The 12,022-nt window shown below is 39.9% G+C and overlaps 1 protein-coding gene across 5 annotated transcripts in view; it reads right to left on the reverse strand.

Annotated features, from left to right (window-relative positions):
• Positions 1-11,627, reverse strand: part of bsnb (bassoon (presynaptic cytomatrix protein) b) — an 86,549-nt gene extending 74,922 nt beyond the window's left edge. For all 5 annotated transcript variants that reach the window (XM_061727203.1, XM_061727202.1, XM_061727201.1 and 2 more), the window contains exons 1-2: positions 11,344-11,627; positions 2,679-3,069 (exon numbers count right to left, since the gene is read on the reverse strand). In XM_061727203.1, coding sequence (XP_061583187.1) covers positions 2,679-3,069; positions 11,344-11,522 — 570 coding nt within the window. In that variant the 5' untranslated portion in view covers positions 11,523-11,627. The remainder of the gene's footprint in view (positions 1-2,678; positions 3,070-11,343) is intronic.
• Between the last annotated feature and the right edge of the window lie 395 nt (positions 11,628-12,022).

The following is a 12,022-nucleotide window of genomic DNA, read 5'->3' on the forward strand; positions in this document are numbered from 1 at the left end:
ATACACATCTTTTCAGCCATACTGACAGTCCTGGAACAGAAACCATATTGCATTGCACATTACAAGGTTCCTGTACGTTGCTCTGACTTACACCTCAACTATGATCGTCATCCATCACGTGGTTGTACATCAGCAGGATTTTTCTGCATGACCACTTTCACAGAGAAGTAATCTTTGGAAAAAACTGCTAGGCGTTATACGTTTGATACAGTGTCTTACAGACCACTGGAACCTTTTGGTGAATATGTATAATGCAAAATACTGTACTGTAAGTAACATCATGGTCCTGCAAATTAGCATAATGTAGACTCTATAAGTTTGTAATTTCCTTCTAATGCGAGGGAAAATCCTCTTAAAGAGGAGATTTTCCTCATATTATCCTTATAATCTGAGACAATTTGGTCAAGGACAAAAACATCACTTACAAAGAAAGATCTGTATGTTATTTAAATCCTTACGTTCATTCTTTATATTATGGGCCATACATACATATCCAAGCTTCAAATTGCCTAATGTTTATGAGGACATTTTAGCCAGAACTGTCTTGCCACAGCTCTCTGTTCTCTTATAATCGCAGTTCCAGTCACCATCATTCTCACTGTTATTATCACCTTGATCGACAACATCACGGCCAGAATCAGTTTCACTGATGAAGGATAAAAGTTTTTTAGATATGCTGCAGCGAGGCAGTAGCCAAATCCATGCTAAGTAGGTTATGGTGGTAAATCTTCAAGTCTCCAGAGGCTGCGTTTTTTTCCCTCCCCATCTCTCTCTTTGTCAGCATTTGACAAGCTCACCAAGGCTGAGCTGAAAAGTACCCACCTCCGCTGTTCTCTTTACTGTCTCGCTTGCCTTCACTCCCCGTCGTGATCTATTCAGTCCTGTCTGTCTCCCCTTTGGTCCGCCCAATTCTTTCTTTTTTCTACCATTTCCCACCCCCCACCCCCCAACATTTGCAGTCTGCTGTCTCACAAACACAAAGGTACACTCATGCATGCACATACTGTACTCAAGCTCAAGTACAGGCATGACACGGTATATCTAAATCCACGCTGTTATAGTTGAAAATATAAACATTTACTCCCTATTGCCTGGTATGAAATAAGACTATAGTCGTTCTGATAGACTCCAGGCCAACTTAACTAAAATTACACTGCTGCAGTTTGCAACATGACTCACTAAAGTTGATGTGAAAGTTTGTGACAGTTGACACAGTTACATTTAACTCACAGTAAAAGTGAAGCATAGTCTTATTCATTTTAAGGAAAGGATTTATTTTAGGATCAATGATGTACCCTTTCCCAGCTAACTGTTCATTGTGATGAGAGTTTAGTGGCATATAAAAGATTCTGAATAGTGACGAAATGTATTTTGTTTTTTTCAGAGGTATTTGGGGGAAATAAAAGATTGTGAACTGCAGGTGAACAAACCTCAGATCGTTATTTTTTTTCTTCTTTTTTTCACCTGAGAAGGTTCCCGAACTGAGAGAAATGCCCTGGAAGTATCTAAGTGGCAGCCGTATTAAGAGATGATACAGGTCTCTCACATGGTGAGGAAATTAGTTTCAAAGTTTTATTTCTTATCTCCTTGAGCTTAGGAAAACTCCTGTCAATACTTTAAAAAAAAAAGAGGATATTTTCCTCCCACGTTCCTTGCAGCCAAGGCAGCCTTCCATTATTTTCATCCAGTCACGCTAAGTATGACTTCTACATATAAAGAAGAGGACAGGAGGGTGACTGTGAGCAGATAGGTGAGCAGCCAGACAACATCTTTCTCATTTGCACCCTTTTCTTTACTTTTTTTTTGTATTTCCAACCTTGATATTGTAATCTAATGTATATTTCATTACACTGCAATGTTGTCCTTTTCAAAGTCCACACAACTTTCTTTTACCATCTTTTTTTTTCAAGTACATTTTTCACTGAGATGTGGAAAAAGTAGTATGGAACATACTATGTGAGGTCATTCTTAGACTATGTGACTACACCCGTAGTCTATCTAAGCAGTACTTTCTGTCTATAGTCAAATATAAACAAGCATTACAGAGAAATCAGGGTGCAGCAACAATTCATATATTTATTACATCACTTTTATAACGATACTATTGATGACAAAGGGGATATGAAGTTTTAAAAAATATAAAGCTTTCAGACTCTTGAGTGTCCCATACGATGTTCCAGATATGCACCACAGACTATATGACTCACACGTGTTTACATAGATCTACAAAGGTGCTGTGATGTAACACTAAACAAAGTCTGGAAAAGATGTCTGGTCCCATTTTAAGGCATCTCAGAATCACAAAAACCTCATCTCGAGTTGTCCTGTCGTAGAGTGATTAGGCAGGTTATTTTATTTTCCAGTTTCATCCAGAAACCCATGTGCTGAGTTACTCGGCACTAAACTGTCACCTCTTTGCTTCTGCTCTCTTCAGGCTTGGGTGTGTGTAATTTTATATGCTTGAACTGCTGACTTCCTTCCGAGGCACTGACCACATGCCTCTTTCTTTTTTGACCACTTAATCCGAGTTTTAAATGTTTTCATTTTCCATGTTAAATCAATATGACTTATATTGATTAGCTCTGCTACTCGAGACTGACTGACAGATGCACTGTGTGTCCTGCTTATACAGAACCAGAGGGAAAAAGAAAGTCATCCTATAAATAAGTTCTGCCTACCTCTGTGAGGTGAGGGTTGGGGTTAAAGCCACACTGGTTGCACACCATGGAGCGACACTGCGTGCAGGTGTTAAAGTTCAGCTTGTCATCGCTGGCGCCCATCAGGTCAGTGGTTTTGCAGACAGGACACAGTTTGCTGCTGGGCATGGGAGCAATTTGAGGCACAGAATAAGGGGAGCTGGGAATGCTGCCTCGGTCTGGGGACACAGAAGGGGACCTTCCAGTCCTGCTGCTACCCAAATCCACCTGCAGATTCTTCCTGGCCACATGACCCTGGCCTTGCTCTCCTTGAGGTGCAGCATGTGGAGGGGTGTCATGGGAAGCCAACCTGTCACCTGTCCCGTGACCGCTCTGGACTCCTGTTTTTGTTCCGGGGTCCGACGGAGGTGGTCTGGTGGAAGGGGGAGTAAAGAGAAGACAAAACCAGTTGGAATTAGGCATTTGTTGTTATTTAGGAGTCTAACTGGCTCAACTGGAAGACAATCATCCTGTATCTTTACTGTATCCAGTAAGAAGTAAGTGCTAACAGTACGAATGAGAGAGAAGTAAAGATCTGAATACTATTTTATTCACAAAATCATATTGGCCTAAATACTCATGAGCTTATTTCTAAATTTGTTCTGTCAAATTATTATTTTAAAGGTTCAAATAATTACCGGTAGTCATTATAAGTTTGTGCACTTCAGTGTTGTTTTATATCACACATGCTTTTCATATTCGTTATATAATTTGAAATAATTAACTCTTTAAACAGTGTCGTGTGTACTGTGGCCACAGGTGGCGCAGAACTTTAAATTACACTTCATGTGTTTTTTTTACGCATGTGACAAGTTAAACTCCTGAGTGGAGTTGGCCGTCTGAACACATGGTTGGAAATTTACCGCAGCCCGTGTCAGCGTCACAAGCCTGCCACCCTTTACACATGAAAGTAAGCCCGTCTATTTACAAGTCAGACTTTTTAATTGGAAACTCACTCCGCTCAAGGGTAGACATAACATGCATCTTTTTTGGAAATGTGAGTCATTCTGATCAGCCTTTAAGGAATTTCTCAAGGGATTGTTTTCATTCAGCTCAATATAGCTTTTGTCAACCAGCGAGTAATACCTGCTGTACAACATGCACACAGTGGTGGTTTTTACGTGATGGAGGGAGTGATAGAGGAGGCTGAATAGAGAAGAACAGAGGGCAAGTGATCAACCGTGATCAAAGAAAAGACTTTGTTAATTTGACTGAGGAATATGAGGGGTAGAAGAACAGAAATCACACAGCGGTCAGTAATGTGGAAAAACAACCTACGCTGTAGAGTGTTTATGTCTACAACTATAACATGCCAGATGTAGTCTTTACATTTAATCTATATGTTATGGGAATCATTTAATGTTTCCTCAAGAAGATTCTGTTTATTAGTAATCAATCTTAAATAGTAATGAATCCTCTTGAGTGGTAAAACTTAAAACCCCTCAACTGCCCCTCAATGCATTAGGTCCACAGTAAAAGACTTCACTGGGATGGCTTGTGATGATGACAGACTTGAAACACTGACAGGTAAAAAAGCAAATGTTTACTTCTTTATGTAGCGTCTATGATGATGATTTGTGATTTTTTTTCTTTTCCCCCACTTTGATATCAGCTTGTTTTGGCATCAAGAACATCAAAAGAATCACTATTGAAAACGTTTGATTTGGTTGCTCACTCTTGCTTTGAGAAAGTAGTGCAAACAATCAGGTATGAACTGAAATAAAAAAGGTGTTAGCCATTGTGAGTGTACGCCTCCTGAGATTTGAGTTGTTACACAACTATAACCTTTGTCAACTTTCCACAGGAGTCCTGTTATTACCAAAGTGATGCCATGGACGAGTCTACACTTTCAGCTGGTCAAGGACTTCTGAAATCCACCCCAACAGTTGCAACTCCAAACTCAACCTGTACCTATTTTGGACAAACAGTATACACATAAGTGTCTCATCAATGATGCACTGAGCTGTATGAATCTAAATATTATATGGCTGGCCTCTTCACAAGATGCAGGGTAGTTTCACATAAAAGCACAACTTGAACAGCAGAAAGATCCAATAAAGTGTTGAGAGTTCTGCAAAGTCCCACGCATAGCTTACAAAGGGTTATAAAAGAGTTCATAATAAAAGACAGGTTTTCAGGAGATTTCTTTAGATATTCTCATTCCTTCGCAATCAGCAATCTGCTGAGAGTAATTTATGAATGCTTATAAAGCGTTCATATTTCATACAGTTTCACAAACTTGGTGGTGGAGTGTTTGTTTGCCTCCAGTTTACATGTGACACCTAACAACTAACACAATGTCGGTCTTAAAGGAATAATTCAATGTTTTAGGAAATACTAGTATTAAGAATTAGATGATAAAATGACATAACTCTCGTATTTCATCAGCAATATGGGCAGATGTCTCTGGCTGCACTGTCCCTGAGAGTCTACAATAGGTTAAGTTTATTTTCCTAACTAAAATAATCACGACAGACTTGGAACAGACAAAGCACAGGAGCGGTTATATAAGTTACTTCAAGCTAAAATCTGCTTTTGGTTCAACTGATGGCAATACACGCCAATGTTGTAAAAATAGATTTTTTTTCTTGAATACACCAAAACAACCAGGCAGCCCTTCTGATTAAGATTTGAGGCAATCACAAATCTTAATCATAAATTGACAGTTTCATTACATACGTTTCTAGCTTGGTGAGGTTGTTGTTGTTTTCTATATGATAAAAGCGATTTTGGTGCAGGAAAAATAAGAATGGTGCTTGAAATAAGCTACCAGTCTGCAGGCTTACCCTGATCAATGCACAGTTAATCAGACAACAAGAGGCTGCTTGGGTTAAATAAGCTAAAAGAACTGCATCAGAAGACTGTACAATGTACACACAAAAAAGAAAATGTGTGTCTCCTCACGTAGACAAGAGGTTGTTTTCCAAGTTTTCATGAGCTAAGCTAACTAGTCCCTGGTTGTAGTTTTATATTTTTCTTGGGAGATACATGATTGGACCAGTTTTGTCATGTGAAGAATGCATATTGTCTTGCTGCATAGAAATGCACAAGCTGTAGACATAATGAAAGTAATAACAATGGTAGATAGAACAAGTACTCAACTAACCATGACAATCCAGTCATAGAAAAAGTTAAATTTGCAGAGACATATGTATCACCAGTAATTTGGTTAAACATCCGAGGTCAAAAGCTCCATTCCTTATACGTCTTTTATCAATCTCTAAAGTTCATGTCAATTTTCAGAACGAAATAAAATGACATTGCCTTGGTATTAAATCAAATTTTCTTTCTGTAAAACCTCAGCAGACTAATTTGTAGTTTCCTCAAAGCACTGAGGACCTTTTTTTTCACTGACAAAATTTGTTATGTGTGGGAAAATCAGCGGTATATTGTCTCTTTAAAATTAAGATATGCATTTGTTTTCCATTCAAATTAATATAATTAAGTTACATTACATACAATATGTCACATAATGTCCCTTGAGACAGGGAAGATTATCTTCTAGATGTGAACTTTATCTTATTCAGATACAAAATGTCTGTATCAGTGTCCCTATACAGTCGCTGTGTTTCTTATTGATTTATACAGCTGCCCATTGTAAATAAATCTAACACCATAAGGTTTATGAATGAAACGCAATCTTGTGCATTCCCTTTAGTAATCTTTGAATGTCAAAAAACAAAAGGTAGCATATTAACCAGACTTACAGATTTACAAAAGCATGAAATCCAAATACAACATGAAATATTTCACGTAAAAAAAATACTGTGGCCCTGTGATGGACTGGAGATCTGTTCGGGGTATATCACACCTCTTCCAGTCCCCCAGAGACCTTGAACAAGATAAAGCGGGTACGAGGTGGGGTAGATGGATGAAAGATGGATGGATGAATGGATAAAATACTATCAACAACTCGGATAGGTATTTTCAAGCCATTCTGGAAATGTCAGATCAGACAAATGTATTTTTCCCCAGACGGAATTACTTTCAGCTTTGTAATTACTCAGCAGGACAGATTTAATTTTGTCCTTCAAGGGCTCCTGAACACTTACGCACCGCAAAAGAGATTCTTTCTGTTGAAGTGGATTACAAAAGGATTTTGACATTGTATATATTTAAAAGTTTGTTTCCAACTTCATGGGCAACCGTAAAAATATACATGCAAACACAGCACATAGCAATGCATCCATGCAAAAATACTGTCATAAAGTACAGGAACCATTTAGAACTGGACATGGTTGATCTACAATAAAGAAAAACTAATAAATGAAATACCATGAGCAGCTGAGATATGGATAAGAAAAAAAAACTCACAAATGTCGACAATGTGTGGAACTTCAAGATATGCGTAGAAGGCCGAAATATCTAATGTGACAAGAGGGAGTAGATCAAAGTTCAGTTCCTGCATCTTTGAGATCAACCATTAACAGTCTGGAAACATGAAGGCGAGAGTTATGCACTAAACTCAAGTATGACGTTCCGTTGGCTTCACAAAGTATAACTTGCCACCGTATGCATGTAAAATACCAAGAAATATAAACTGTAGCGGTGAAATAAGATCAGACAGAATTCATAAGCCTGTGTATCTTACAGTTCTTTTATCTAACAACAGCAGAATGATGACAATATCTCATTTCTAGATATGAATTCTCTGTATGTAACAACATCATAAATAATAGGAACTGTTTCTGCATTATTTGTTTGAGGCATGACAACCATTAGGTATGTCTGTGCAAGGCGGCGTGCAGTGCTCTCACTGCTGACGGTAAATTAATGATGAGTACAGACTTTCTGAGCGTCATGTCGAGGAACATGAATGAAAAGAACAAATCTTGATATGTTAAATAAAAAGAATCAAGTGTCTCGACATTTGGAGAAAGTGAAATTCAACGCTAATTTATGTGCGAAACAAAAAAAAGAATTTGCTATACCACAGGAAACTACTAACATGTATAATATAGTAAAGTGTATAACATTGATTGTGTTGATCCTGAAACATTGTTCCCCTGGGAAAGCTTGGGTCATAGCACCCATGTGGATGTTATTTTGACATGCACCACCCACATTAACATTGTTACAGATGATCTGCTGCCCCTCATGGCAATCAAAGTTCCTGACACTGACAGCCTCTCAACATCAGGACAATAAGCAGGTTTGCATTTGTGGGGGCCGGAACAGGAGACAGGCATTATTATAGAACTAGCTTCCTCCTTGGTCCTTTCAGCGCGTATTTTTCCATTATATTTCAAGAAGCCAGTGCAATCTACTGGCATTAAGTAGTGATGTAATCATTCAACAGTTTTGAGCGTGACATCATCATCCATGTGACAGTTTCAATGCAACATCAACATAGACATAGAGTACACAGGTGGACATGTTTGTTGGTACCCTTCCATCCTGACAAACGTAATGATAAATAATAATTTACTGAATATTGACTCAGGAAAATTGGCCAATGCTTTTCATGGTGTTCACCACACTGAACACGGACCAGAGAGAACAAAGCAGTGACTTGTCTGAAGAGATCAGAAAAAAAGCTATCGACAAGCATGTTAGAAGTTAATGGCAATAAGACCATCTCCACGCAGCTTGATGTTCCTGTGACTACAGTTGCAAATTTTAACCAGATGTTTGGGGTCCATGAAACTGTAGCCAACTTTCCTGGATGTGACTGCAAGAAGAAAAATGATAACAAATTGAGGAGAGGGAAAATATGAAAGGTAACCAAAGAGCCGAGAACAACTTCCAAAGAGATTTAAGAAGAGCTCCAAAGTTAAGCTACATCAGTGTCAGATCACACCATCCCTCACTGCTTGAGCCACTTTTGAAACTAAATCTAAAAAAAGTGATACTGGTATTTGTCAACATACATACTGGCAAGCCACAAAGCTTCTGGAAGAATTTCCTTTGAAAAGACAGGACAAAACTGGAGCTTTTCTACAAGTCCTATCAGCTCTATGTTCACAGATGACAAAAATGAAGCATTTGAAGAAAGGAAGACTGTAGCTACTGTGGAACATGGAGGAGGCTTGGTTATGTTTTGGAGCTGTTTTGCTGGCAGAGGATGTCTTGGGTCTCTGTAGGGTACAATGAAACCTCAAGACTGTCAAGACATTATGGAGCAAAATGTGCTGGAAAGTGTCAAAGCTGGTTCCTGGTAATGAAGCTACGCACCAGTTGAGGCCCCCTAAAACTCACCTGGACCTCCACCTGCCTAATGTGCCACGCCTCACTGCGAGATCTGCTCAGAAACAACTCAAAGAATATCACAAAGAAACTACCCAGATTTAGCATCCATGGAATGCACTGGAATGAGCTCAATCCAGAATGACCCCACCCAAAAACCCACAGGACCCAAAGAGGCCATCCTAGACATCAAAAGACTGGGACACACACCCCCATCCTGACATCTCATGCCCATGCTACAGTTTGTTAGCATCGTTGTGGGTCAATGAGGGGGACCTGTACAATATTAGGCTATACTTTGAATAATATTGATCACCAAAGCAGAAACCCAACGGATCAAATTGCTGTAAACAGGAAGTGTTTGGATCTTGTGTTGAAATGCTCTCCAGAAGGCTCACAGATGGGTTTTCTATGCACTTAGGCAAGGCTATTATGATAAGAGAACAAAGCAATTACCTTGTTGATTCTGGAAGAAGAGGGCCACCCTTATACAATACCATCACAAACTCAAATTTTGTTCAGTCACTGAATCCAAATAAACTTTAATATGCCTTGAAATAGAGCAAAGAAGTTCTGTATGGAACTCATAAAAGGCTCCAACTCATTTCAATTAAGATGAAAGTCTCCGATCTATCGTCTCAACCCAGCTACTGTCTCATTGTTACTGAAATTCTCACAAATGCTTTGTAAAGGAATATGTTGAGACAAGATTCATGATCTTAAGAACCTCATTTAAACCAGCTATATGATATATTCTCTCTTTCTCTGTTCATTTCTCACTCTCCATCTCAGTCTCCTTGTGCATTTCGTCCCTCAGCACTCCCCATTGCTTTATGAGACATCTAAGGGTGGATACCAACGAGAAATCAAGAAATAAAACAATCGTGAGATTACAAGGGAGCTATCTGGCTTTAAACCTGCCCCACAGAGAATATACAAAATGAGCAATTATTGTTTTCCCAAGTAGAAACACAGAAATCACTAAAGGTACAATGTACGCTATTGTAAAACACAAAGACAACCCACATTGCACCTTAAAAACACCATGTGTTATGAAGAAAAGAATACATTTCTCTTTGTCAAAAGATACGTTCTCTAATTGTCTAGTTGTGGTCTTGAATTTCAATCTGATGAACAAAGGTTTACAGCAAATTTGTACATTCATTTGAATGTCAGACTGAAGTGCGAGTACACAGAGAATTTAAGCAGGTGTAGCAAATCTGAGATACAGCTGCAGCTCTGCATGTGTGTGTGTGTTCAGGTCTACAACTGTTGAACTGTGTAATTAAGGCAATATCAGATCTTGTTAGGAGGGTAATCCCTACCACACACCCACACAGAAAATACAGAATGGCAGGCTGAAACACGTGATCACACACTGTTGAAAAGGGAGAACATTTGATCAGCCTCCGCTGCTTTAGTATTATCCAAGCATTACATTTAAACGTGGAACTACCAATAGGAGGGGAACGCTGTCATGTAAGGATGCCATAGGTCTGGGTATCTTTTAGAAACATGCAACACTATTTATCCCATCAGAAATTGTCCTTTCTTCTGCAGCTTTGTTGGTGAAAAACATTTTTCTCTATAGCTGCATAGTGATTTAAGATTGAGATCTGATAAATGAGGGAGCTGTGCCATATGCGTTTTGGTCAATGTCGTTGGTCATCTGACGGGATCATTGTGATCTTACACAGCATTGTCAACAGGATACAGGCGTCTGCTGGCAAGGAGGATGGTGTGTTTCCCACAATGACCGTTTTTACTTGTTATCATGCCAAAACATCCTACTGAGCTCTTCTACTTTGCATCATTTAGCCTACATGTTTAATGTGTTATCCCTTTTAGGTGCAAGGACAATAACATTTTTTTAATATATTAAGAAGTATTTACATTTACATTCACTGAATCACTATAGGAGATTAAACGTTATTTTATTCTTTTTTTTTTTTAAACGCTCTTTAATTTATAATACTTAATGGATCCTCGGGGCAGACATTGTGAAAAGGGGCGCATAGAAATTCCTCCTTAAACGTCCGAAAGCTATATTTACGTGTTATTGATTATACATGGGAGTCTTTGCACATTATACGTGTGCCAAAGTGACGCTGATAATCGGAAGCTGCTGCCAAAACACAAAGACCTCAAAAAGAGGGTGGTGAATTGTGTTGACAAGGATATAGAAATAAATAATTAAGTGTCCATTCAAGTCTATCTACGCGCAGTCGGCTGATCTTAAGGCTGATTTATGGTCCCGCGTTACACCAACGCAGAGACTACGGCGTAACCCTACGGCGTAGGCTCTGCGTCGATTTAACGCAGAACCACAATCCAGGCTTTATATCTACGCTGATCATTTTACGAATGCAACGGTACACACGCCACGCTGCCGTGAAGCCTCCCTGGTTTTTTGCTCCACAGTTGGGCGAAGGAAGCCTCGTAGCTGCTGTGGCACACGTACCTGTTAATCCCCGGCGCGGGTGCAGCAGCGCTCCCTCCGACCGGCGCTCCGTTGCTGGGCTTGAGGAGCTGTCCAGAGCCCGGCGGTGCTGAAATGGAAGCCGGAGCCGCCGCTGCGGGGACGGCGGGGCCGGGCTGGCCCGCCTGGCCCTCCCCCTCCATGCTGGCCTCGTTGCCCATCGCCTCGGGGTCGTCTCTCGACGGAGACTAAACGACGTGGTGGACAGGCTCTACAGCTGTGGCTAGAAACTCAGATGAAACTCAGCGCTGCTCCCCTTCCGCCATCATCACCTACAATTCAGCATCCCGCACGGAGCAGGCGCGCTGACGGAGAGGGCTGCGGGAGCGCGCAGACGCAATGGGCGGTGACTAGTGTGGCCCGTACGTGCGCGTTCACGACTCTTAGGTTGTGCCAGGCATTAAAACACCACGCAACCCCCCCCCCCATTCCTCAAGGGCGCATTAATAATACCTTAATAATAATACCTTTATTTATAGAGCACTTTTCCAAAACAAGTCACAAAGTGCTTTACATGCAATTAAAAACAGGAAACAAACAATTTGTACAATATTAAGAAACAATTGAGAGATAAAAACAGACAAATAATCAGTGGTGGACAGTAACGGAGTAAATTTACTTGAGTACTGTACTTAAGTACATATCCAGAGGATTTGTACTT

This window comes from Cololabis saira, chromosome 8 (genome assembly GCF_033807715.1).
Source record: "Cololabis saira isolate AMF1-May2022 chromosome 8, fColSai1.1, whole genome shotgun sequence".
Lineage (NCBI taxonomy): Eukaryota > Metazoa > Chordata > Actinopteri > Beloniformes > Belonidae > Cololabis > Cololabis saira.